We start from the raw sequence: 27829 nt of genomic DNA on the forward strand, positions 1-27829 counted from the left end.
CACTTTACATTTGGTCCGTGATTGGATGGCAACCACTAAAACTGTAGCTTTTCACAATATGGAAACTGAAGCACAAGAGATCAAATGGGAAAGGGTTCTCAAAAATGTAATTGTTCTGTGGACACTTAGTAGGTGGCTTATGTTGTGCATCAGTTAACTAGCCTATTTTTTGCCTGTCTCCACCTCTCCTCTCATTTGCTATCACACGTACCACGTTCTGCTCAATTTACAATCCCTCAACATCCCTATGGCAACTGCAGCAGCTGTTTACATGGCAACGCAATAGGAAAATATTTAATGTATTTTTAACTCCACTTTAATGGAATTTAGCAGCTGGATACACGATGGCGAGTCAGCACCATATGACTGAGACAGCTAGCTTTTTCACCTCAGCCATCAGTACACTCTTAGGGAACTATGCTCCACAAGCCAGGAGTTATTGTTGGGTGGATATCCTTGGAACATGACAATATCCACACACAGCAGAAAGCTACAGCACACATTGGGATTTGGTGTGCACCCCAGTCCAGTTTTCATACCATCTGTGATATGAGAGACTGTATACAGTTCCCTGTCTTTCAATACATCTATGGCCCCATAATACACTCTGTGTAGGGCTGCATTTGAAAAGTGCTCAAAACTCAAATTAGTATAAAATCCTCCAGCCAGACACTTTGATTCCATCATGCTAATTTCATGTGACCTGCACTGGCTGCTAGTTTGTATCTGGACTCAGTTCAAGGTGCTGTTAACCTTTAAGGCTCTAGATGGCTTGGGACCTGGGGACTTGTATGTTCCTTCCCACATGCTCCAATCCTCATCTGAGGCTCCGATCCAGATCCTTTGACCTTATGAGGCACAGCTGACAGCAATCAGGGCTAGGGCCTTTTCTGTGGTGGCACCCAGCCTATGCAATACTATACCCCTGGGCTGTTTAACAAGTCCTTTGACTAAATTCATTCATTTTTAGTGGTTAGCTGCATTTGAATTATTACTTCAAAGAATCCTGGGGCCTGTAGTTTACCTCTCTCAGAGCTGTAACTCCCAGCACGCTTAACAAACAACAATTCCCAGGTTTCGGGTGGGTGGGTGTGCGTAAAGGAATAGTGTATAAACAGCTCCTAGCTTAAGATGAATACCAATACACGTTGTATGAATTTCAAGCTAGTTTTTCCTTCTCCCTTCCATCCAGGACAATGAAACTATGGAGAACACATTTTGTGACATTTTGGCTGATATTAACAAGGACACTGCCATACTATGTATTTCGGAACATAATCACGAAATCACATTATTAAAGACTTGGGCATTTAGAAAACACCATAGAAAAATCCATTTTACAGATCGGCAGAGAATCTGTAGTCTGAAATATATCTGCGAATCCATAGCAGAGAACTCAAAAAGCCCCTGCAGAGCGGTCAAGAAAGTGAGCCAGTTTTCACATAAACACCCACCCATATATCCGTCAATCATTCAGACCCGCGGCAGTAAGCAGCGGGCAGGCTGCGAGCGCTTTCTTTCTTCGCTCCGCGGCGCGAGCGAGCAAGCCAATCAGGATGCTCCGCTGCCCGCCGTCATCACAAAGGCGATTTCGATTTCGCCGCCTCGCTGGCGTGCGCGTGCGCGCACCCACACGCCCTCCTCCGTTACTTGGGCTCATTTGCCCCAGAACGCATGCGTGCCCAAGGCGCGCATGCGTAAAAGAAGGGGGAGATGGGGGAACCACTTAAAAATAACGAACTTTTTAAAAGGACGACCGAGCGGGGGCGGGAAAAGCAGTTTTCGCTTCTCTGGGCCACACCGACGAGGGAGGAGTGGGGGGTGGGGGACAGACTCCCGAAAACCGGCCGGGCTAGGCAGTCAGGTAGCCACCCTGAAAGGTGAGTTCAACTCTTGGAGCCAAACGCCTCACAAGACACACCTGTTGCATCTCCTCACACATTGGCGGTGGGCGGGGAGGGATGCAGGCAGAAGTGGCCACGGCTGTGTTGCGGATAAAATAAACACTGGGCGGATGCAAAGTGCAAGGAGGCTCTTTTTTAAAGGTGGACTTTAAAAAGCCTCGGAAATATATTCACCTGTAACCACGTAGCCCAACGTATGCAGTGCTTGGCTTACAGTCGCCCATGTGTGTTAGCCGAAGGTTGGGTTGCTTATTAGCCTTGGCGGCCTTTTTCTGCCCCTGTCTGTTTCCAGTAGCTGTTCAATAAGGGGAAGTTTTTGGCTCGCATCAAGCGGGAAATTGTTAGGTTTCCCTGCTCGTTTCCCAGCTGCTAAAGGCCTGGCACCCAAACAGAAGAGAGTCGCCCAGGTTGGAGAGGCTCAGGTACTTAACACACGATGAGTTTGTTCTTCAAAAACTCACTGAAACATCCTTAATTCTTAAAACTAAACAGGAATAAGCATAAATAGGTGCAAAAACTATTTATTCCTTAATCAGTATGCCTTAATCTGTTAGAAGGATGTGATGTTAACTTGTCTTTTAGAAAGAGAGGAGGGATTATTTTATTTCTTTCAGAAAATGTGTATACCGCTTGATTGTAAAAACAACAACAACCCTCAAAGTGCTTTACAAATGATAAAACCTTAAAATTGAGGGGAGGGGAAACAACTCTACTTTAAAACAGACAAAAGTTAAAATACTAAAACAGATCACAATTACCTGAACTTTCTAAGCATAGTGATTCTTCATGATCTTAGACCTATTCCATTTTTCTCCCTTGGTGTTTCCCTAATATGTTCTCAAATGAAATATCTTTACATTGAAATTTTGTAGCCAGGTCAAACCTTTTTTGCTTATGATCTGAGGCCTTTGCAAAAATTCAAACAAAGATATATAATAAGTCATATTTGTAAATAAAAACGTATTATGCTATGTATGCTATGTATTATGCTATGCATGTTAAACACACTCAGTATAAACCAGAACCAAGGATAAAAAGGAATAAAATAAAGGATAATAAAACCATCACACCAGGGCATCATCATTACTGTTTATACCTATCTCTGAAATCTCTCCTACACTAATACTTGTGAAGCAGCCAGTGCAAAAAGGGTCATGAGAGATGAGTTAACCTGGCTTCCAAGTGAGAAGTGGTAGGTTGGGAAGCTGTATCAGTGGCAAGGGCATAAATGCAACTCCTTGGGTGCATATCCAGTATGATTGGTGGTTATTTTATGTTTTAATTGTATTCATGGTGTGTTTGTTGTGTATTTCTTTGGTATTAATATGCTTCTCACTGCTTTATGTTCCTTTGACCCAAAAAGCAGAATATAAATGAATGACAGCATTACATCAGAAGTTCTGAAGAAATACTGTGGGGGTTTTCCAGGAAGTAAGGTGGAAAACTCTAGAATCTGAATTGAGAACTGCAGCCATTTTGTTGAGGCATAAAGCAGAGAAAGGGAGAAAAAATGCCAGTTCTGAAGCCTGTAGTAAAAATGAAAGTGGACGAACTCTTTTTGCGCTGGTTGAGTGATGCCTCAACTCAGGTGATGCTCAAGGACTGCTTAAGAAGTATAACTAACAAGGAGAAGATTGAAATCGGTAGTGGTGATGCTGGGAACAATGAACATATTCTTGGCCATATAAATTGTGTCTCGAAGCAAAGCATGCTGGGGAATTTGATGTCTACTTTGACTCCTACAAGCCCTCCTCATCTATCTACTGCTCTCCCACTGGGGACGCCAACAAGCCCAAGGAGCTTTTCTAATATTCGAGGTAAACGCAGATCTTCAAGCACCAAAAGTGTAAGTGGTTTTTGCTATTTGGGCAGGTAAGCCTATTTAAGATAAGCTATGAATGTTTGCTTTATAGTACTCACCAATTTTTGTCATTTTGGACACAAATAAGGGCTGTAAAGGTTGGTTTCATCTGCTGTGAGCTGCACATGGTTTACTAGTGCAATGAACATTTAACCCCAAATCAATAATAAAATGGCCTTGTAGGTATCATAAAGTGCAAGAATCTTCTTTGTTTTTGAAAAAAATATCAACCTTTTAAAATAAAATCTAGAGGTGACTTGAGCATGTTGGTCTGTAGGAAATTCCATACAGCTGTTTTTCCCCATATATAAATGAGGGCTCATCCAGATTTTCACTTGTCCTGCTGCATTCCCCTGGGGAAACCTGATCTTTACCAATGAATTGAACCAAAGGTCAGTTGGTTTTTTTTGCAGATTGATGTGTGCTCCAATTCAGCTCTATAAAGAGCACATTTTCCCTGGGTAAGCGGTGTAGCAAACTGAAAAGAGCTGCTCAGGCCCATACTTTCTAGGCATGGGAAAAGCAGAAATCATAAAAGTATCTTATGGGGGGAAATAGTGACTATTATGTGTGTTTGGTGTTACTACAATTGGTTTTGTAACAAACAATAGAATTGACTTTTAAGTGCTCAACCCTATAACTTGTAAACATTTAGGTAGTGAGGTTGTGGGGTATCGGCAGTTGTTCCAGCATATCACTAGCTTATGATGAAATGCTTATGATGAAATGCTTATGATGAATCACTAATATGAAATAAGTTTCATTGCTGATGGCAGTAGCACTGAGTTGCTTCCAACTGAACCTTACTCAGACTAGGTTAATTTCAATGGGTCTAACTGTCATGTTTATTAACACCAATGTGTCTGCTCTTGAGCAGAGCTAGCATTGACTTCCACCTATTGTATTGGCTGTCTCTCAGGCCTTGTCTTCTGTCTTCCTTTATTGTTATGTTGAACTTCAGTTTTTTACACTCTAGCAGAGCAAAGAACCTAACAGCTGTGGCAGTATTCAGAATGCCATGCAGCTGATACCATTTCCTCAGTTCCTTCAGATATGAGCTATTTATAGCCTGTGAATTTATTTATTTATTGTAGTTGTCAGCACTTGCTCCCTTGTATGGCACCTTGCATCAGCTGTTAATGGTCTCTGTCTAGTGAATAGCATACCAGGCATCACTGATGGTACAGAACCACAAGCATGGCCTCATTAGTGACTTTGTAGTGAACGTTCTTTGCTTGTTAGGGCTTCCTCCATTCATGAAGGACTTCAAATAGTACGGAATGCTGTAAATGAAAACCAGAATTAGAGCTTATTTTATTACTATGTCTACTGCTTCTAACTGTAGTATTCACATATTAAGAATGATACACTGTGAAATATCCCAAAACACTCTTTGAAATATGAAGTGCCTTGATTTCATGGACTGTAGTTTTGATATTTATCTTGTAAAAGATCAGTATGATGATGATTTTATGTAGAGCATTTGTACCCCAATCTTCAACTAAAAGGGTTCCCAGGATGGCTTACATGCAGTCAATGAAAACAAGGCTGTTCCTGCCTTAAGGTTTACAATATATAATATAAAAAAGCAACACACAAGGGGGAAGGGACAGGAAAGGAAGAGGAAAAATCAAACTCAAAGGTAAAGGGACCCCTGACCATTAGGTCCAGTCGTGGCCGACTCTGGGGTTGCGGTGCTCATCTCGCTTTTTTGGCCGAGGGAGCCGGCGTACAGCCTTCGGGTCATGTAGCCAGCATGACTAAGCCGCTTCTGGCGAATCAGAGCAGCACACGGAAATGCTGTTTACCTTCCCGCTGGAGCGGTACCTATTTATCTACTTGCGCTTTGACGTGCTTTTGAACTGCTAGGTTGGCAGGAGCAGGGACCGAGCAATGGGAGCTCACCCTGTCGCGGGGATTCGAACCGCCAACCTTCAGATCGGCAAGTCCTAGGCTCTGTGGTTTAACCCACAGCGCCACCCACGTCCCTCAAACTCAAGTACTAGTTCTTAAACAGATGTTTTTATATTTAGCAACTGACCAGTACTCTATGTTATAAGCTGACAACCAGTTTCATAATGCCACTTTACTTTCTAGGGCATGGGTGGGGAAACTGTGACCCTCCAGGGTGGCTGCAAGAGTACTTTGACATAGAACCCGCAGTTCGCACACTGTCTTGTTGCGTGGGGGCAGGGAGCAAGGCCAATATTTGATCAAAGCTTTTTTTAAAAAAAATTCTAACCCACCTCTTAAGGTCCTGAGGAGAAACAGTAATTTGGAAAAATATAATCATATCTAGCCCCAGCCAATAGAAAACTACTTAATTTTTCTCTCTTCCAATGAGCTTGTCCCGGAAACAATACCAAAAATGTGTCTCCATTTTCTCCTTCAGTTTATATGCTGATGGTTTGAATGGTAGCAACAGTCCTGATAGCACCTTGTCTAGTTCTGGTATTGCAGATATCTTGACAAAGTGCTAGGGTGCTGCTGGGCTAGTGAAGGCTGCTATGAAGCTGCAAATGGTGCAAATTAGTGTGATAGTACAGTTTGTGAGCATTCAAAATGTAATCTCTTGGGAGTAAAACCTGCTGATTAGTTACAGTATTCTTGAGCAGGATCCAAGAGGGCGTCGTCGTTAGTAGTAGCGTCGACTTGAGCTCCGCATCAGTTGATGCTGTTTTTATTATTTTTATCAGTTTTTATTAGCTTTTATCAGTTTTTATTAGCTTTTATCACGGGTTCAACATGGCGCCGAGGTAAGACGCGCTTACCGGTGCTCTTCGGATTTCTTTTAATCTTCTTTTAATTCTTTATATTTTATCTTAACTGACCCAGTCAGTCTTTGAAGCATTTTATAATTGCTGCAGCTACATGCTATGGCAACTTTCTGAGAGATTTGGCCCTGCTCCAGATTGTAGCAGACTGCTCCTTGTTTCTCTCTTATCTGCGGGCCGGCCTCGGCTGCTAAAAGAGAAGAGAACGCCATTATCCTAATTGGAGAGAGGGTTATTATGTTATTTTAAGAATCGTAAAATCCTTGGCCTGAGGAAAGCATGGGTCAGAACAAACGCTTGAGAGACTTTGACGAGCCCCTATCATCCCCTAAACCAAAACTATCAAGGTTGGTGCCACACCGGAATAGAAGAGGGAGTGACAATGCTGAGCATTGCTTTGCGGTGGAAACCCAAAATCGCTTCCTACCTCTAATTGATTTAGAAGCCACTCCAACTCGGACAACTAAAATTTTTCAAAAGTAAAGCCTGTAAAGGAGAATACGAAAGAAAAACTCTCAACACAGGATGATGGTTTAACATCTGATATGGGGGAGTTCCCCAGTTGTGAGCAGTTACACTTAGTAATTAAGACCCTTCACTGTATCTTTAAAAGGCTGGATGAGGTATCTTCACAATTATCCAATATCCTACTGAAAGTCGAAAAACTTGAATCAACAACTCAATCTTCAGTTTGTGAGGTCAAAAACTTATTGCCTCACCCCAATTCAGATAAAAGAAAGGAGACTAAAATTAAATATATCTTAAATTCCCAATTGAATAATCAGATATTAACTCTGCAACCCAAGAAAAGTTGCCTTTCTGTCAGGTCGGAAATAGGAAGATGGTCATCGCTAGAAGGGGCTAAAGACTGTTTAAGCAAACTTTTAAAAATTAAGAAACACCAGATTGACCTATATGCGGTGATGCCCCTGTTCCGACAGACAAACTTCTTGAAGGTGATACTTGCGTTCCACTCTGAAAAGATACCATCTATTATTGTTAGGCGGAAAACGCTTTTGTCCATGGCCGATATCGTAGCAACGAGGGTTTTTGCAGATAGCAAGATCAAACCCCTTCTAAAAAGGTGCCCTGGCGGTGAGGACATTAGGACAAGAGACTCTGCCTTACTTCAAAATACTGTTAGGCCCCACTGCGATGATTCTGCAGCGTGCCATTCTCGACCAATCTCGATACCCTCTCAAACAGACATATATGAGGACGGAAACCTGCAGACTGCCCTTGATGAAAGGGAACTTATTGATTCATTCAGAGCCCTCCCTCCGAAAGAACAGTCGGTGATGATGCAAAGATTTGACACGCTTAAATCGCAGCTTTTGCAAGTCCAACACAGAGGGGAAGATACTAACGATGCTTCAAACAACCCCACTTGGGTTCACCGGACAGAAGTGGTCGACCTTCTTCAGCTCAGCCCCACTTTGAAAACAAAAACCATCCTGCAAGACTCAAATCTTCAAGTTGTTTCTGCCCCCAGTGCTATTCCACGAGACGACCAGGCTCTGCCATCCTCACTTAACCTTCATCTACATCCATCGACCAACACACCTAAGGACGAAACTCTGATTTCCCTGCCTGACTCAAATCCCTCTTTAACTCACTCATCTATGCCAGAGCTAGAATCTTCTCCAGTTTCGACCAGATATAGAAGTAGTCCACAAGTGATGCCCCTGAGAGAGTCTTCCGCAATTACCGCCCCCGTGATGTCCCCTCAACTACCCTCTTTAAAGGAAAATGTGAATGTTACACTTCGGGACCCGTCGTCGGAAACGATTGAAGACCCGATGGGACGCATCAATAAAATCATCCTAATGCCTGATGATAAATCTGCTAGAGGGTTTTCTCCGACGGACTTAATTTCTCCCTCTCTGGGTATTTCTCTGTCAAGTTGTACAAAGAATTTCGAAATGAAGAAACCTCCTGTTCAGGGATCTACTTCTAGTAGATCATCCTCGGTGTTCCAACAGTCGAACCAAATTGTTAAAAATTTTAATTTGGAGGGCTCCTCACAGTTACCATCTTCCCAATGTAAAATAACTGATTTTTTTGTTACATCTTCTGTCTCTTCCAGAGAGCCTGCACCTCCTTCGCTTTGACTGTTAAAAGAACAACACAGAAGTCCCCAGCTAGCAGTCCTAAGTTGGAATATTGCTGGCTGGAAAAGGAAAAGATTAGATCCCGAATTTTTGTCCTATATAAACTCTTTTCAGATAATCCTTTTGCAAGAAACATGGGAAGAAGAGAAAATAGACATAAATGGCTTTGAACTGATATCACTTCCAGCTAGTCCCTCCCAAAAAGGTGGCCGGTCCAGAGGTGGTCTTGCAATCGCCATATCGCTTAAAATGAGCGCTAAACTCTCGCTAGTTCAGACTTTTCCTCCTTTTGCTTTTACAGGTCTGATTTCAAGCGAAAAATTCTCCCTATTAATCACCAATGTCTATCTTCCTCCAGGTGGTCTTATATCGGACCTCCATTATAGATGGGATTCTCTGGAAGAGCATTTATTGGCATGCTATGTTATGTACCCTAATATTCCATCGATAATGGGTGGTGACTTTAATGCACGTACAGGCGCCAATTGGGATGGGATAATCAAGGCCAAGTGGTGGGTTCCTCCCCACTACCCAAAATCTGATTTAATCTCTTTTACATCAAGAAGATCTAAGGACATCAGAGCGAATGAGGCGGGAGTCCTTCTTTATCAATTGGCCATTCGTATGAATTTGAACATTTTGAATGGCAATTGCCCTCCGGACGTGCCAGGTGAATTCACTCATTTGGGCACAACATCAAATAGTGTCCTAGACTACCTTCTAGTTTCAGAAGACCTATTCTCAAACTTCTTTTATTTTAAGGTAGGCAATGTACAATCTAGTGACCACCTACCTCTAGCGGCCAAGCTAACGCTTGACTGGCACCCGGTTAGCGGTTCACACCCAATTCATGTAGGTTTAAATGCCGCAGCTCAAGTAAGAAGCATTAAATGGTCTATGAAACAGGCCCAAAAATACGCAGAATTCTTCCAGAGGAATATCTCCGAACCCCCTATTGTTTCAGTGGCGGAGTTGTCTGAACCAAATAGGATATTGGAGTGGTTCTCCCACCTCTCTGTAGATTTAACTAGCTTCTTTACGATGCCGACTCACCTGGTTAACCGAGATCAACCCAGGTTCGGTGCACCTTGGTTTGATTCCAAATGTAAGCAAGCTAGACTCTCTCTCTGTTGTATCTACAACAGATATAAATCTTCTGGAGCTGAAACTCTTCCCCCAGAGTACTTCCAGGCCAAAATTGCTTACAAACAGGCACAGAAGTCAGCCAAGCATGAATGGCAGCTAAGACGTTGGCAAGCGCTGATTGCTGCCTCTAAGCTTCGCAGCTCTCGTGGTTTTTGGAATTTAATCAACAAAAGATCGAGGAAATACCCATTGACGGTTATACCAGCCCCGATATGGGAACAATTTCTAAGAAAATATTTCTCCCAGACAGTGATCTCTAACATTCATTCTGATACTCTTTCATGCCACTTGCCCATATGGCCAGATACTGACCCGGAGGAAATAGCTGATTTAATTGCTAAACTGAAAACTGATAAAGCCCCAGGGCCCGATCTGATCCCGGCGGAAGCTATTAAACAACACCCAGCATGGTGGGCCAAAATTCTTGCAAAAATCTTTGATGCAATTAATGCCACGGGCCAGATACCTAGATCATGGAAGGAGTCCATCATAATTCCTATATACAAAAAAGGACCACCAGAGGACCCAGGAAACTATCGTAATATCAGTTTATTATCAATCATCGGAAAAATCTATACTCGCTTCCTGCTAACCAGACTAACCCAATGGGCCGAAGATTCCAATCTGATAGGCCATGAACAGGCCGGGTTTAGACCTAATCGTGCTTCTATTGACCATGCAATAATTCTACATCATTTGGCGCGGAAGTATTCTTCCCCCACTCATGGTCTTTTATGTGCCGCTTTTATAGACCTGAAGGCGGCTTTCGACAGTATCTCTAGAGAGCTGCTATGGGAAAAATTGGCAAAGTGGGGTATAGATAAAAGGCTGTTGTGGCTAATGATTAAATTACATGAAGGGACAGCCGCTAGGGTGAGGTTAACACCTGAGGGCGATCTCACAAACTCTGTTCCAATAAATAAGGGGGTCCGACAAGGGTGCATCCTTGCCCCCTATCTCTTTAACCTCTATATTAGTGACATGAGAACTCCCCTAGTTGAGGCCCAAACCACCATTCATGCACCCAGGCTTGCAGACTATCGCTGCCCCTTACTATTGTACGCTGACGATGCGGTGATCCTCTCATATTCAAGAATCGGTTTGAGGAGGGCCTTTAAGATCTTCACGTTATACTGCCAAACAAATTTACTTACTATTAACCATTCCAAATCTAAAGTCCTAATTTTTTCCAGGAGTCGTAAATTGTATAGGTGGGAACTCGAGGGGAAGCCAATTGAACAAGTCTACAAATTTCAATATCTAGGAATTTACTTTCAGTATAATATGGGATGGAAAGCGCATATCACATACTTACAAAATAAGGGCAAAGCCCTTATCTACGCTCTATTACGCTTTTTCTTTACAGAGGGGGCTATGCATGTTCCATCTGCCTTAAAAGTTTATAGTGCAAAAGTGGTTGCAACTATGGCCTATGCGGTCCCTCTATGGGGCGCTTTTGTAAACTTCATGCCTCTGGTGACATTGCAAAATCTTTTTCTCAGACGCCTTTTGAAACTACCCTCCTGTGTAAGCAACTCTGCTATTCGCTTAGAACTCAAGACCCCCTCCTTAGAGATCCTGATGTGGAGACATGCCTTTAATTACTGGCTGTCCCTTTGGCATAAATTGCCCAATTACCATCTTATTCAGTGCCTTTGGAGAGATGAATTTACCAGCCCATGGGCAACAAAAATCCATTCCAAACTGTTGTCTTATGGAATCTCTCCTTCCGATATACTAAATTTAGATCTAATTACAGCAAAAAAGGTCATCAAACAAAGATTGGAGGAGGTTGATTTGCAACAAAATCTTACTACAGGTGGAGGTACATGTTCCCCGATAAATCAGGGCATTACATTTATGTCCCAGATACCTCGATATCTGTCTACCTTATCGGTTGCGTCGCATAGATTCGCTTTTGTTAGAGCCAGATTTAATGTGTTCCCCTCAAATGTGCTGAGTAATAGATTTTCTAACGGTAAAACCTCTGTTTTATGCGCATGTGACAGTAAATCAATAGAATCCCTTTATCATATCTTGTTTAATTGTCCTTTATATATTGTTCCCCGATCAAGGATTCTGAGTTCAATCATCTTGGAAACTGTTACTAAACCACCTGAATTACATCTAGCCTATTTACTCCAGGACATTGACTCTTATAGAACATTACAGGTTGCCAGATTCCTGAATTCAGTTCTTTCATATAAAAGACTTCATGGAATGCTGCATGACTATTAAAAATCTAGTAAACTTTATCCACCATCTTTATATTCAAGGCCACAATATGGTACATCTAGAGATTGTATGTAACGTGAAGGAGATTATGCGTTGAAATATTTTAGTTGATATTTTAGAATGTAAAATGCTATTTTATTTATTGATTGGTTTTACCTTGTGGGCTTATAGCCGAATAAAGTATTATCTATCTATCTTACAGTATTCTTGTAAGCGTTGAGGGGCTTATGGGAGGAAAATGCAAAGGGGGAAAATACACAATTGGAGCATGTTTGTGTAAGTATAGAATGGATATAAGCATATTTCCCATATGCAGTATTTATAAGCACTACATGTAATCAGTCCCTATTCCAGCTATTTCCATGTAATCATACATTCACTTAAGATATTTAAAAAGGCTCTTGGAGCAACTTACAAACATCAGTACTAAAACAATCTCCACTGTCAGACTTACAACCTAAACAAGACATAACACACAAGGAGGTGGATATAGTTGCACTGCTTATAACAGTTATATAGCTCTGTCTATGCAGTTCTGGCTGTTTAGAAAGGAAGCAGCTCCTTGCTAATGTCAGTTGCAGTTCTGACATTGCACAAAGCTTCTAATTGTTGTGCATATATCTCTTATTTGGCTTGTATTTCCTTAACCTTTTTGTCACTTTGATAATTCCCAGTTGTTCTCATAACTCTCTAATTAGATATGTTGGGTTTATGGTTCATCTTCCATGCTTTTGTATTAAAAAAAAATCTAGCTAATTTCAACCCCAGCAAGATCTGCACGCGCGCGCACACCCACCCACACACCCACCCTGCAATGTTTAGGCTTGGAATAAACCTTCCATTAGAGACAACGCTTTTCCCCCAAGCCCAATTGCAATGAGAGAGGGAATGATTAATTGTTACCTCCCTACTTGGGACCCTCAAAGTTGTCCCTTCCCTTTTACAATTAGGCTTGAAAGAAGCCTTTTTAAAAAAGCCAGTAGATGGGCTTTTTCAAGGTTAATATCAATGGAGGAAGGATGGGTGTGTGGGGGACCCTGCAGGTGGCAAAGAAGACCTCTGCAGACACACATGTGTCAATGGGTACCATACTGATGACTTGCTCTGTGCCATATCCAGTTGAGAAGAGTGACAGGAAGCATTTGAGTTAAACCTTGAAGGAGAGTGTTAGATTGGGAGAAGTGTTCTGGCCATGCTCTTCAAACTAAGGATGGTGGATACTGAGCCATAAATAAGTTTGCGTTTAATTAAAAAATTTCATCCCAGTGGCAATGGGAATACATACCTTTCTTATGAAATATAGCTTATGTGAACAGTTGTCTTCAAGGGCAAGCATCAGATTCCTCCTGCTAATCATCTTGCTAAAAATAGATTTTCTATTATTAAAGATACATGTTTGCTATCCTTGTTCATCATACTAAAGAGATCCCAGTGTAAGCAAGAAAAACTGTTGTATATCCACAATGAGGGTGACAAAGCACAAGTGGTAAGCCAAGACAAACTTTGGTTATAGCTCATGGTTTGTTCAGAGCAATACAAACCTTGAGTCTGGTTTCAGATGTAAACTGGCTTAGCTCCCAATAGCAAGGCAGGAGTGAAGCAGCCACAATTTTCTTGTTGTGCTCCAGCACACTTGCTTATTCACACTACACTATAGTTTGCCATAGCATTACAATCAGGCCAGGCCATAGTATTGCAAATGATAAAAACAAACCACTATCCTAAACAACTTCTAGAAATTAGGAAAGTTACATTTTCTAGATGCTGGTTGAATCCAAAAGGTTCTTTGGACAATCGGGGTGAGGGTGGGTGTGTCGACAATTCTGCTGATTTTCCACCCAGCTCTTGCCATTCTGGAGGGGCCCCAAGCAGATTTATAAAGGAGGACATAAGGGCTACATCAGGAAGAAGGAATAAAGTCCCATTGTATTAGCAGAACATTGCCTATGGTTCTTAAGTGCTAAGACATAATTTGTTTTTTTCATAATGTATAAACCATTGTACTTCCAGAGAATACTCCAAGCAGTGTACAGAAATCGAATTTAAAACACAATACTGTTCATAGAATTGTTTTTTTTTTAATTTTTTTTATTAAAGAATTTTTTTTTATGACAACAAAAACATAACAATACAATACAATAAACACAACAAACAACAAAAATTAAAAAAACAAGTACAATTTCATATCTTATTCTCTTATACCTTACTTCTCCGACTTCCTCATGCCTCCCTTTTCTGTATTCCAATTTCTAATCATTTATTCAGCAAATCTTCCCTTATTTTAATTTAGTTTGATCTTACTTATTCTCCCTATCTTATCCATTACTAATAGTAACCATTTATTTTCTAATCCAACATCATTTTAACTTTCATTAATTTTGTAATATTTCTTTAAATAGTCCTTAAATTTTTTCCATTCTTCTTCCGCTGCTTCTCTTCCCTGATTTCGGATTCTGCTCGTCATCTCTGCCAAACCCATGTAGTCCATCACCTTCATCTGCCATTCTTCCAGAGTGGGTAGATCTTGTGTCTTCCAGTACTTTGCAATAAGTATTCTTGCTGCTGTTGTAGCATACATAAAAAAAGTTATATCCGTCTTTAACACCCCTTGACCGACAATACCCAAGAGAAAGGCCTCTGGTTTCTTAGGGAAGGTATATTTAAATACCTTTTTCAGTTCATTATAGATCATTTCCCAGAATGCCTTAATCTTCGGGCACGTCCACCAGAGGTGAAAGAATGTGCCTTCCTTTTCCTTACATTTCCAACATTTATTGTCAGGCAAATGGTAAATCTTTGCGAGCTTGACTGTTCATAGAATTGTTGAAACATAAAAACCAAGACATTTTTTTAGAAGGCTTGAGAGAAAAGAAAGGTTTTCAACAAACATATACCATGTACTTCAACTTACTAAACTAGCATCTTCTATTCATTACTCTATTTCATATAGAGTTCTTTTCATATTTCATTGAGACAAAGGAAAGCTGTGCTTGAGCTTCTAAAATGCAGGAGTCCTGCTAGGGCAGGGGTCTGCAACCCGTGGCTCCGGAGCCGCATGTGGCTCTTTTACACCTTTGCCACGGCTCCGGGGCGGATACTAGCAAGGGGAGGAGGCGCATTGTGCGCCCCGACATTCCCCACTGTGGCGGGCGCTGTACTGGCTGTGACGTCGCATGGGGGTGGTGCGTGCATTAGTCACGCACCGTCCCGACGTCACCTTCCCGCCCGCCCACTACATTGTAAGGGGCATGTACGCTGGTCACTGCATTGAAAGGGGGCATGTACGCTGGTCACTGTTTTGAAGGGGAGTGAAGAACACACACACACACAAAAAGGTAACTTGTTAATTTAACGTTTATTTCTATGAGGAGGAGTAATTCTGAGGGGTCAAACAAAGAAATAATAAAAAAGTGACAAAAAAGTTATTTTTATAATGACGAGTTTTGCGGCTCCCAGTTTTTTTTCCTTCGGAAACGGGTCCAAGTGGCTCTTTTTGTCTTAAAGGTTGCAGACCCCTGTGCTAGGGGAACGGATATTATTATTATTATTATTATTATTATTATTATTATTATTTCTTACTTGATTAACGTACAACCACTTGTTTTGTGGGGCAGGGGGATAATATTGCTATGACTGCACTTCTGGTTGTGTGCAATTGGTTGGCCCTGTTCTAAAATAGTGTCTACATAGTATGTTGGGCATTCTCTGCCCATGTTCTGCAATTCTGGTGCACTCAGCTTTTAAAGCTGCACAGAAGTATTATGTGTGGCTTTTAAAAAGCTGACTTTGCATTCCAGGCTTCCATTCCCTAAATTGCAGTAACTCCATGGAAGCAGCAGAACAGAACATACAGGAAATGGTTCTGACGCTATACTTAAAGTGAGACTCTGAAGGCCAAAACTGCAAGTTTTCCAGGGCAATCCTATACATGTCTATTCAGAAGTGTTACTTATATTAAGGTGGTACCTGTGCAATTTATCATAATATAGTTCCCCCCCAAAAAAGCTTTATATTCAGTAAATACATTTTTGAAAGGATTAGTTAAAAAACATGACAGATTATTTATGATGAATTACCTTGATATGTCTATGTCTTGATTTATGTCTATGCTTAAAAGCAGGCATTGAGGAAACTATGCAGTGTTAGAAACTGAGATATGAAAGCTAGGAGTTACCCAGTATGTGGCACCTTAAGCCTAGGTTATGGGCGCAACAACGCAATGTCTAGGCATTAAAGCTGAAATGAATGAACTGCAGCTCTTAACTTCAGCCACTTTTGTCCGTTGATTTGTCTTGCCAATGCTTGCATTTCTTAGTTCATTCTTTTTTCTTTTTTCTGGTAAAATTTTCCTTAGTTCTTTCTGTGCCTCCAGATAGGATATTCTTTGGTCTTTCATAGATTTAATTCCTTTCCTTGGGATGCCAACAGAGAGTATAGAACCCAGATGAATTTTCATCCACACTGAGTTCTTCTGTGAATATTTCCCACCTATTTCTTGTTTGTTTTGTGTTAGATGTCCATTGGAAGTAATCCAGAATTATCTGCCTGCCTGTGTGATTATCATATAATTTGGAGCATAATGCCATTTCCTTCAGTGTGAAAGTTGACCTTAAAGGGACCTCTTTTTAAGGTGTCCCCTCCCTCCCTCCCTTGCCAGAGATGCTTCTTGTGGGTGTAATAGTGAGGAGACATTGTTAGGGATCACTGAGGAGCGTTTCAGGCCGAATCCCTGGGTCTGGCTCTTTAATGATATCTTGCAACTATAGTTTATATACACAGACTGATGTGCAGGCTTGCTACAAAATGTTGCCTGGCTTTATTTATTTCATTACATTTGGATCCCACCTTTTATCCAGGGAGCTTAAGGTGGCATACATGGTTCTCTCCCTCTCCCTATTTCATCCTCACAACAACCTTGTGAGGTAAGTTAGGCTGAGAGACAGTGACTGGCCCAAGGTCACCCAGGGAGCTTCATGGCAGCATTAGAAACTGAGATATGAAAGCTAGGAGCTAAATGACACCTTAAACCCAGGTTATGGGCACAACAATGGAATGTCTAGGTGCACTTTTTTAATAACAATACAAAGCTAAAAATGAATGAACTGCAACTAAAATATTTTTTATTCATTTTTCATATGGTCCAATCCTTCCCCTGCCCACCCCCCTAATATTCTTAAAAGTGTCTCTTTTCTAGTCTTCATGGATTAGCTGGAAGTGGGGAGGCAGAAAAAGTTCTTCCTTTCCTTCCACTCTGCAGTTTTAATCTGAAATCTTAGATACAGTACTGCGCCGAGAGCTCAGAAACTGCTAGCACTAATTAAATTCCCTGTTGCAAAATGTGCATAGCACAATGGGAGTTTTGAACACTGGTTCAAAATGTCACATTTGAAAAGGACCTTTCTCTTGTCTTAACCAGCAGACATCTGTCAGCAGAAAGATGGCAAGAAGGGTCTAGAAGTTGAGTGAGATTTTTAAACAGGCAAATATGCTTCCTTCTGGAAGCAAATTCCAATACAACATGTTTTCAAAATCCTCAATATCAGGTTATCTGTGTGAAAAATATTGGTGCCTAAAACTGACCACTCAAACCAATTGTGTGTGGGAAAAGAAGTAGTTGATTCAGCTCCCTTTCTGGGCCTGCTGAGATGCTATGTATTCTACCAGCCTCTCCCCCTGTCAAGGAGAAACTAGAAGCAGGCATCAGGATCACAGACTCTTTTCTATGCCCTCACTGCAGGGAGACACAAACCTCCAAATTGTGGTTACAGTATTTAGTTGCAGGCTCTTTCTCAACATCAGGTTTTCTCCTCTAGGTTTTAAAACCCTTGACACTCTCTTTCCTATGATGGATCTGTTTAGACGACAAAGATAACACAACATGCATCACCCAGGGAGGGTTTCCTTTCCCTTCCTAAACAGGGAGCTAGCTGGCCTTTGATAGACTTGTCTTTTCCTGCCTATTGCACTGCCATTATATGGAAATGATCAAGCAAGATAATCCCACAGTTATATTAGTTTGCTGGAGAATGAGAGTGAAACAGTTTTTCTTGAAGTTTTTTGGATTTTTCAGAAGAATTAGCAGCTGCTTTCCAGTTACTTCAATAACTCGTATTCTGCTCAGCAGGATATAATTGAACAGGCTGTACCTTCGACAACTTTTCATTGAACATAAGGAAAGCCTTAAAGTTTGTTTTGCGTGTTAAATTCTTGCTTTTACAAGCTACTCTTTTGGATTAAGTGAAATCTCACTGTCTGCTAAAGCAATACAGTCACCCTGCAACTTAGAAGCATTTAAGTTGTGCACATTCAGCTTTACATGCTTGACATTTTTTTTTTTATTTTTAATTAGAAAGAGGGCATGTGTCAGGGGCAAAAAGACTTTGGCAGCCCCATTGAATCCAATGTATTTTGACTACACACAGTTGCAGCTTTAGGCACGATCTCCAGAATGTAACCCCCATGTAAGTTGCAGGCTTACTGTATAGGGATTGGAACCAGATCCATTCTGCTAGTATTTTACTCTTAAGTCACAAATCTCAGCTATGCTTGTGTATATGCTTGCCAATTTGCTCCCCTTTTAGAAAGCTAAACTGTTCTTCCTGGCAGGGCTATCCCCATTAGCCAACCGCCTAGGATGCCAGCATTTCAAAGTTGTCTGTCCCAGTTATGCTGTTGGAGAGAGAGCCACTGCCTATACTTTTGGCTGAGGTGAAGGCACACAGACTCATCTCCTTGGCTGGGTGATATCCCTTGCATTCCAGGGGACATGATAGTGATCCTTCTGATCTTGGTCAGCTGTCCAGGACATAGACACAGTTGTAAAGGAGAGGAAGTAAACAAGCAGCAGACAGTAAAAATGAATATGAGAAAGTACTGAATGGAATCTTCACAGTGTTCAATTGGGGCAGCCCTGCTCCCCACATTCAATTCTTCCCTCTAATGCAAGGCTTCCAACTGGAAACAAACATTGGTTCCTCTTTTCTCCCTTTGCCTTCTCCTTTGCCTTCAAACGTTGCCCTTCAGAAATCCAGCCGCTGCATGTCTCAGATATCCCTCCCACCCATGCCTCTCAAACTATTTTCACTTGCCTCCTGTGATTTCTTCTCCACATCTCCTTTCCCACCTAATTTCTAACTTCCTGGCCTACCTGGATGGTAAATGCTTCAAGTCTTTTATACTGAGCCCTTTGCTTTGAGAATCTTGCCTAGTAACAGCAACGTTCTAAACTTCCAGAGACTAACATTGGCCAGAATAATGCCTTTTAAATAAAAACTACACCAAGCATACTGGACATTTTCTTTGACCTAACAACAAACCATTTCCCCTAAGAGATAGTATGTACAAAAAGAAAAATATTTCCAGAAAACCAGCAAAGTGTATGCAAGAAAAGGCACAGCACCTTTCAACATGCTAGTGACTTTCATCAACTGCTCAACCCATTCAAAATAATTCATTTCATATCCTGTCTAACCAAAATTGGCATGAACCATCCTCAAACATCTCTCTCTTACACTGTAAAGTTTCAAATCAGTCCATTGAACCATTTTCTAACTAGAAGCCATAGAAGCTATTCCCTCCCTGATTTCTCATTATATTTAATGGAATGTGATTCAGCTGACTCACTCTTAACATCAGGCCATCACTGATATTACATAAGAACAGTGCTGCTGCAGCAGGCCAGGCCTATTTATTTCACCTTTCTGTTCTCATAGCGGCTAGACAAGTGTCAGTTGAAAGGTTACAAACCCATGATCAGAATAGTTCTCTCCTGCTTGTGAAGCTCAGCAACAATCATTATCTACCATAAATTTATATAATCCTCTAAAACCATTCAAGTTTGTAGCCATTGGTACATATTGTGGAAGGGAATTCCATAGTTTAAAATGTACCTATGAAGAATTGCTTCTAGTCCTGAGTCTCCTCTATCATTTAGCTTCATAGGTTGCCCCTAGTTCTAACATAATGAGAGGGGGAGAAAAATGCCTCAACAGGAGTGGACACCACTAGTTAGCCCAGCATCTTAGGTTCAATCCTTGGTTTCTCCAGGTAGGGCTGGAAAAGACTCCTGTCTGAAACCCAGAAGAGCCAGTCAGTGTAGATACAGTGGTACCCCGGGTTACAGATGCTTCAGGTTATAGAGTCTGCTAACCCAGAAATAGTACCTCGGGTTAAGAACTTTGCTTCAGAATGAGAATAGAAATCGCGTGGCAGCGGCAGGCCCCATTAGCTAAAGTGGTACCTCAGATTAAGAATAGTTTCAGGTTAAGAACGTACCTCCAGAACAAATTAAGTTCTTAACCCGAGGTACCACTGTATTACTGATTTAGTTGCACCAATGGTCTGACTCAGTATGAGGCAGCTTCCTAACTTCTCCAAACCATACATAATTGTATACACCTCTATCATATTCCCCCCCACTCTTACTTGCCTTTTAAACACACATACACACTTGTCACAAACTTTCTAGGAAGAATTCAGAAACATTTGATTTACTTGATACTTTATTCCAATTTATATAGCATGGTACCCAACTAAGTGAGCAACAGAACTTCCCCTTCCTCTCCTCTGCCCCATGACATCTCCAGATCTGCACTGTAGGGTTGCAGAACCCTCAAAACAAATACACAAGGATGGGAGAGGTAGGAGAGGTCCCATTACGTGGCCAGTAATCATTGCATCCCACTATTTTGTTGGATGGCATCCATAATATTTCCATTTTTGTGGCTGTATATGATATAGCCATTATGTGGTAAATGAAGACGCACACACAAAAATTCAAATCCAATGTGTATAAATTACATATCAAGATTTAGGGTAACCAGGGTACAAGAAATATATTCATTCAAATGTGTCAGAAAAATAATAAAGGATAAAGGGTAATTGATTGCCAAATAATAACCATTATTTATTGTCATGTCAATGCTCCCTCTTAAAAATATCCCCCCCCCCCAAAAAAAAGAGTTAAGCTTTTTATTTTTATTTTTTGCTTTGGCATTGCTATAGCTGCTTATTTTTAAACAAGCACGTAGATCCACAGTTTATCTTAAGGTGGCTTTCATTTCTGACATACAAAACACTCAAAGGGCTTTACAAGTTTGGAAGCGCCTGCAAGCCTTAATCCTTCAATAGCCTACTTTGAGACTTGAGCAGTTGTGACTTGCGACAAAAGGAAGGGGAAGAGAGGAAGCTACAAAACCGCTACGTCTGGTATTTTCATGTTCCTCCCTGGTTGGTTTCACTAAATTGGAAGTTACTTTTATTGATGGTTTTGAAGTGCCACTTTTATAACAGGCTTGTGTCTTTTTCCATACTCTACCATACCATTAAGACTTTGGAATGCTTGGAGTAAGGGGCAGGCTCCCAAAGTGACTTTCCAATCTGTGTCCGCAGTTCTAGCCAAGTTCCCTTTTAATGTATGGAGCAGGCTAAGTTGAACTCGCTCTCAGAATAACACAGAAGTAAAACGCAGCTGCTGCTTTAAGTGGCACTGTGTGATAATAGGACTCTGCTGTTTACTGGAACTCAAGTGCCTGGACTGGTACACGCACAAGCAGTATATGAAATCTGAAAACATGAGGATAAAGGAGATTTCTTTACGGCAAGATCCTGATCTACGAAAGGAATTGGCATTGCTAGCTCGGGGATGTGATTTTGTTCTGCCTTCCAGATTCAAGAAGAGACTCAAAGCTTTCCAGCAAGTCCAGGTTTGTTTACCATTATGAGTTTGACTGGACTGTGTGTGTGTAATATTTTGAGGGACTGGGGGGGATGTTCATGCTGTTTGAGTGGAAACTAGCCAGATATGCCTTGAACTTTGAAAAGCCCAAGTGGTTTTATTAGGTTAGTATAAAAACAAATACACCTGCGTTTGAATATGGCTACTTTGTTCCTGTTATTGTTGCTACTGTTTGCCTTGAGACATGCTGTTTGTTACACTCCGTATGTAAAAGTGGGGTGTTGAACAATATAACTTTCCCCAGCATAAGTGTTCCTTTTTTAGCCTATGAATGTGAAACTGTTCAGTAGAAAATAAACAATTAATAGTTATTTGCATACTTATCTATCCTGGCCATCTTGCATAATGAAATTCATTTTTAAAGTTCATTTCCAGCATCCTGTTATACATGTTATCCAGTTCGTGTTATAAATAAGTGAATGTTATTTCTCAACTTACCATGATTTTCTACTGTATAGTATTGTAATCTGATCAGGAGAAAATACTGATCTTAGTTGCTTATAATCAGATATAATACGTTGATGACTACCATGCATTTTAATGTTTAATCTTTTCACCCTGCCTTTCACCACCCTGACAAAGCTGTATTTAGTTGATGCGAGCATCTTCAAAATTGCATAGTTAGACAGAAAAATGAAATTTTGTCCTCGAAGCTGGGAATCTGATAACCATCTTGCTTTCAACTGGAGGGAGGCTTGACACTGGAAGCTAAATTGCACTTTCAGAAGTTTTCAGTTTTTGATGTTTTATTGTGTTTTTAATATTTTGTTGCGAGTTGCTCAGATGGGCAGCATATTAATAATAAAAATGCCTCATTTCCTCACACAGGTATCAGTGGAAATGTTAATCTGCTGAATGCTATTCTTCCCAACTTACTAAGTTGGAGTAAAAAGTTATGCATGTGTGCAGGCATGCAACTAGGGTGGCAAAATCCCCAACAACCTAGCCTTCCTGCTGCAGCATTTTATACATATATGGGTAGTCCCAGGGGTGTTGTTAGTAAGTGGCCCAGAGGGCTGAAGCTATGAAACGTTTGCACTGGGCCTGGATCTTCTGTGTCTCCCCCTTTGTCAAAGCTTTGTTTATAGGGCATTCTGGACAAGTTAAGATAGATAGTTGGGGAGTACTGGTGTTGCACTTTCTGGCTTGCCTAGCCATCCTGTAAGCAAAGGAGAAGAGGGGGGAGGCAAGCCCTTCCCACTTGTTCTCAGTAAGCTACAAGGTGTGGGGAGGGGAGTGACTATGGAGTGGGGAGGACAGCACACTGAATGGTGGGGGATAGTAACCAGGAAGTTTATTGGGTGAACATGAGCCAATAATTTTCTTGTAGTCTGTTGTCTGTCATCACCATCCGGAGAAAACTGTTAATGTGTGTATTCTTTTTCTTTTTTCTTTTTTACATCTTGCATGCATAAGTGCTCTGCCCATTTCAGAAATGGAAACATGTTTTCTGAAAAGTCTTCTTCATGCATATATTCTTGATGATAAAATACACATCATGTCTGGCTTGACTAACTTACGTGAGGGCCGTTTTCTTGATTTCCAGCTGTAGCAAAGATTGTGTCAATCTATTATTGTTGGTTGTCATGTGTGAGCAATAATCGGCTAGTGGCAGGGTAGTTGTAAATATATGCAGTGACTGGATTGGGTGAGGAAGGATGTATATGTATGATAGAGGGACAAGGGGGTCAAGTTACATGTAGGACAAGACTTGTAGTTTTAATTAGTATTGATAGCAGCAGACCTTACCAAAGATTGTGTGGTTGGGACAGAGGGTCCAATCCACATTGCAGTGTACTGGGTGCAGAAAATCCTCTCTGCCTCTGTCTACCCCCACTCCTAGCATACACCAAACTATGATGTGACAGCAGGAGCCACCTCAAATTTGCATCTACACATAAAAGCTAGCGTGCGAATTCATTTATTGAGCCTTTGCTCTGAGTCTCTTAAGAGACTAGCAACACTTCTTGATGGGGCAAATAATGTTTATAGAAATAAGCGAGCTGTGGTATTCAGTGCTGAATGATTGTTCTTCAAGGTGCAATAGTTGATTTCCACAGCCTGCTTCCATTCTGGATCCTTAGCTACTGACAACAGGTAGATTTTGGCAGCAAAAGTTTACAAATTTTATGCAAGAGGCACAATACTGTGGGATTTATTTATTTATTTATTTATTGCTACTTTCTTTCACCTTCATGAAAAGAGGAAGAGAGGAAAATCACATCATTCTGTGGGCCTTTCCTGAGTTTTTAAAATATGCGAGTGTTACTCATTGCTTACTTGAGAACTAACTTTTTGTTGTGATGAAGTAGCATTTCCACGACATTCAGATATCAGTAGCATGTTGCTGGAAATATGCTAGGAGTACATTCAGCTGCTGTGATTTAATGGAAGGTGCTTTTAGGACATGGCTTAATCCAGTACATGGGTCCATCAACCAGAACCTCAGTGCAATTGCTTACCTTCAGTTTCTGGAGTGATAGTGTAGATTAAGTCAGGCATGGAGTGAATTCTTGCTGTGGGAGGAGTCCGTCCAGTAGGGCCCACCATCTGTGAATGTCCTTCCTGCAGTCTCTGATTAAGAATTTGCAGGACAATCAGCTTTTCTTTTCTTTTCTTTTCTTTTTTCTTTTCTTTCTTTCTCCCCCCCCCTTTTTTTTTTGAGAGTGTAAAGGAAGTTTCCTTTTAAAAGAAGTCCAGTGTTCCTGTTAGGAAGCTTGAAACATTTTTGAATCTGTTTACTGCACCATTGAGCTACTTTGTGCTTCATGTATTTTAAGGTGAAAGAGAAAGAGGTGTGTGTATGTAGCATATATATGTAATGTGGCCTTGTGTATATATAATTATATACATGCATGAGGCAGAGAGTGAGATGCTCCTACCCCTTTTTTCCTCTGAAGATACAGCTTGAAATGTGCAAAGAGGCAATCGAATGCTTGTAGCTTGACATTCCCTCCCACTTGTGGCTTTGGGTTGCCCTGTGCTGGAATGCTGGCCTCTCTTATGAGGTCACCTTCATACCCCAGATTCTGATCGCTAGATGTAAAAATAGCCCATTTTCAGGTTTTGCTTGGGCGTATGTGTGTTGCAACCACAAACTCTTAATATAAATATAGACCTGCAAGCTCATTATATATTGGGCAACTGTCCCTTCTGCTGTTGCAAGAACCTCCTCTCTGAAATACAAAGATGTAGTCAAGAAATGTTCCTGACATTAGGAGGTAACATGTTATTGAGTTGCAGGGTCTCAAAACCTTTTTATTTAACTTTTTAAATAAAAAACAACAACAAACCACCATTATATTTGTTTTTCATATAATAACTATTGATCTAATGTCAGTGAACATTTGCCTGTGTGTTGTTGTTTTTTCAAATTTCTGAATGAAAGGCTATTTTTCACTCGAAATTAATTACTGTATATTGTTTCTGCATCTTTTAGCGACTCTTCCCTCATCTATGCTATTTTAACTTGTTGCCTGGGTCAGGAGTTGGGAAACTCCAGACTTGTGGGGATTTACATCATTTTTTGCTAGTACCATGAGGCCATTCAGTCAGATATTGGTGCAAAAATTGGCTCAGAAGGGCAGACATATAATTAAAGAACAGAGTGCCTCTGAACATATGCTTGGACCAGGAATTAGTTTGCATTCCCAAAACTGAGGTCACTGAGTTTCCCCCAACTTTGTTTCAAGCAATACATACTTTTAAGGTTTTTTTTGTTAAGCACTTGAAACCAGAACACTTGCCCACTGTACTATACATCACCAGAAATCTGTCATTGATCCTGCTCTATCTTCTTTCTGCCCTTGTCTAGACCATTATCTTTAATTACTGAGCTGGACTAAGTGGGTAGTTGCTCTACAAGCATTGCCATTACTTTATTCATCTTTTTTGGAATTGTTTTTAAGCTGGACTCCTACATTTGTTTACCTGGAAGCAAGCCATGTTGAACTCAGTAGGAGGACTTCTGAGTAGCCATGTGTAGGATTGTGCTGTGTGTGAGAATCTCTGAATTACCCGTTGCTTGTGCCAGTAAACTGTGTAGTGCGTGAAGCATTTCTTAAGTAAATAGGATTATTATTTACTGTTTACTGCAGAACTAGTATTAAGTGGCACCTGTAACCATGCCAGTTCCACTTTTTTTGTTTTTTAAATTCTCTTTATTAATTTTCTTTTTTTTTAAATGATATTTATTCACAATTTCATCAATACATAAACACAAAAAAGAAACAAAAAAGAAACAGAAAAATACAGCAAAAAATAAGACAAAAAGAAAAAGCCAAAAAAGAAAGAAAAAAAACAAATCTGAAATTACAGCTTTTCATTTGCTTATTTCTTGAACCTCCTCGCACCTCCCTTTTTGTATTCTAGTTTAAATTGTTATTCCAGCAAATTCTTCCCATGTTTCTCAATTTTAATTTAAATAATTAATCTTCACAATCTATCTTATTTGTTGATTCGACATAACCTTTCCATCTTTTAATGTAATCTGTTATTCAATTTACCTTAATCTCTTTAACCTTATCTTAAAAATCTTAAAATTTCAAAGTTTACATCATATTCATACATATCTCCTTAAATCATTTCTGCTAAAGCCAATTTAGTTCCTTTCCAGCATATTCCCTGATATTTCATTAATGTTGCACTAATTCCAAAATTAACAAAAGAATTTCCCTTTATATCTCTAATTTTTATCCAGCGTCCCTTCTTCCTGGTTTTGGGTTGTGTCAGTCCTTTCTGTCCATTACATCCAGTCCATCAATCTGGTGTTCTAATGTCCGAGGCCCTTAAATCTCTTCTAGGCCCCTTCTGCAAATTTTCTTGTTCTTGTTTGTGCTTACGCACTTCTTTGTCTACTGTTAGTTTCTTGGGGAGTGGGTCTCCGGAGGGTTCCATCCAGTGATAATTTCCATTTTCCTTCGTCAGACTGGCCCCTTCCTCCCAGTCCCACTCTCCAGCGTCATCTTTGTAATCCAAAGAAAATTTATCCAAAAGATAGTTATTCACCTGTTTCATAGTCCCACTAGAGTTAAAAGCTTCCTTGATTTCAAACACTTCCCAGCACTCTCCAAGTTCAATCTTCCAACGCAGTGGCTTTTGTTCCTGCAGGACTTTGGATCTCTCCATTTGTGTTGTTTGAGGAGTAATCACTACCTCTTCCTTCTTCATCTGCCCTTGGACTTGCCTTGTTAAACCAGATTCCTGAATTGATCGCTGTATAACTTCTTTATCCTTATTCTCTGTTAAATCATACTCACTGGCCACAGCACTCATCAAGTCCAATTTTTCATGCATCAAGTTCATTTACTCGTGCAGCTGCTCCAGCAAAACATTTGTCATGCCAAGGGCAGACACCAAACCTTCCTTCCAACACATTTCTGTCAAGGTCAAACGGCTGGTCCCACGATCCAAATCTCACAGCTGTAGAGTCTCCAGTAAACTGCAGCAACAAACTGGCAGGCTCCCTCTAGGGGACACACTTTCTATTTGTATCCATTTTTAAAATGTATCCAACAAAGAAGATTACTTTCGATTTCAAGTCCTTTCGATTTTCAAATACTTTGTTTCTTTAAAATGCAGAAATGCAGAAAGTAGCGTTGAAGTTAATTTGTTTCTCTTTAACTATCTGTCAAAAGTACTCCGCTTTCAATCAATGGACGTCTCAAACAATTTCTGTCCCGACACCCCGTCCCCAGGTTTGGGACGATGGAAACTTAAATTCCTTTACTCTCCTCCTGCAGGATTGAACAGTCAAATTCCCCCCCCCCCCTTTTCTCCTGCTTCCAAGGGGGTTTTATTAGTTGTGGATGCAGGAAATTTCCAATTTTAAAGCAGTTTTCCAGGCTATTAGGTTGCAAGGTCTTTGCTTCAGTCTATATACAAAAAGCGGAAGGCAGACTTCCTGTTTAAACCTTCCCGCTTCGTGCCTAATTCATAAATTTTGCAAATTTCTTAATCCAATTCTCCATTTTTACTCATGGGTACTTGATTTAGAGTCCAAATGTCATCAGGAAAAAGTCAGCGCTCTCCGGCGATGGCTGCGCGGCTTCCCTCCATGGAAA

General features: G+C 40.7%; 1 protein-coding gene across 2 annotated transcripts in view; it reads left to right on the forward strand.

Moving 5' to 3' along the window:
- The first annotated feature begins 3230 nt into the window (after nt 1-3230).
- Nucleotides 3231-27829, forward strand: part of PPP2R3B (protein phosphatase 2 regulatory subunit B''beta) — a 45706-nt gene continuing 21107 nt past the window's right edge. Inside the window, exon 1 of one of the 2 annotated variants that reach the window (XM_053384080.1) lies at nt 3231-3750. In XM_053384080.1, the coding sequence (XP_053240055.1) occupies nt 3415-3750 (336 nt within the window). In that variant the 5' untranslated portion in view covers nt 3231-3414. Of the gene's footprint in view, nt 3751-21204; nt 21736-27829 lie in introns of those variants that run through there. The other variant, XM_053384081.1, reaches the window with a different exon arrangement.

This window comes from Podarcis raffonei, chromosome 4 (assembly GCF_027172205.1).
Source record: "Podarcis raffonei isolate rPodRaf1 chromosome 4, rPodRaf1.pri, whole genome shotgun sequence".
NCBI classification, from domain to species: Eukaryota; Metazoa; Chordata; class Lepidosauria; order Squamata; family Lacertidae; genus Podarcis; species Podarcis raffonei.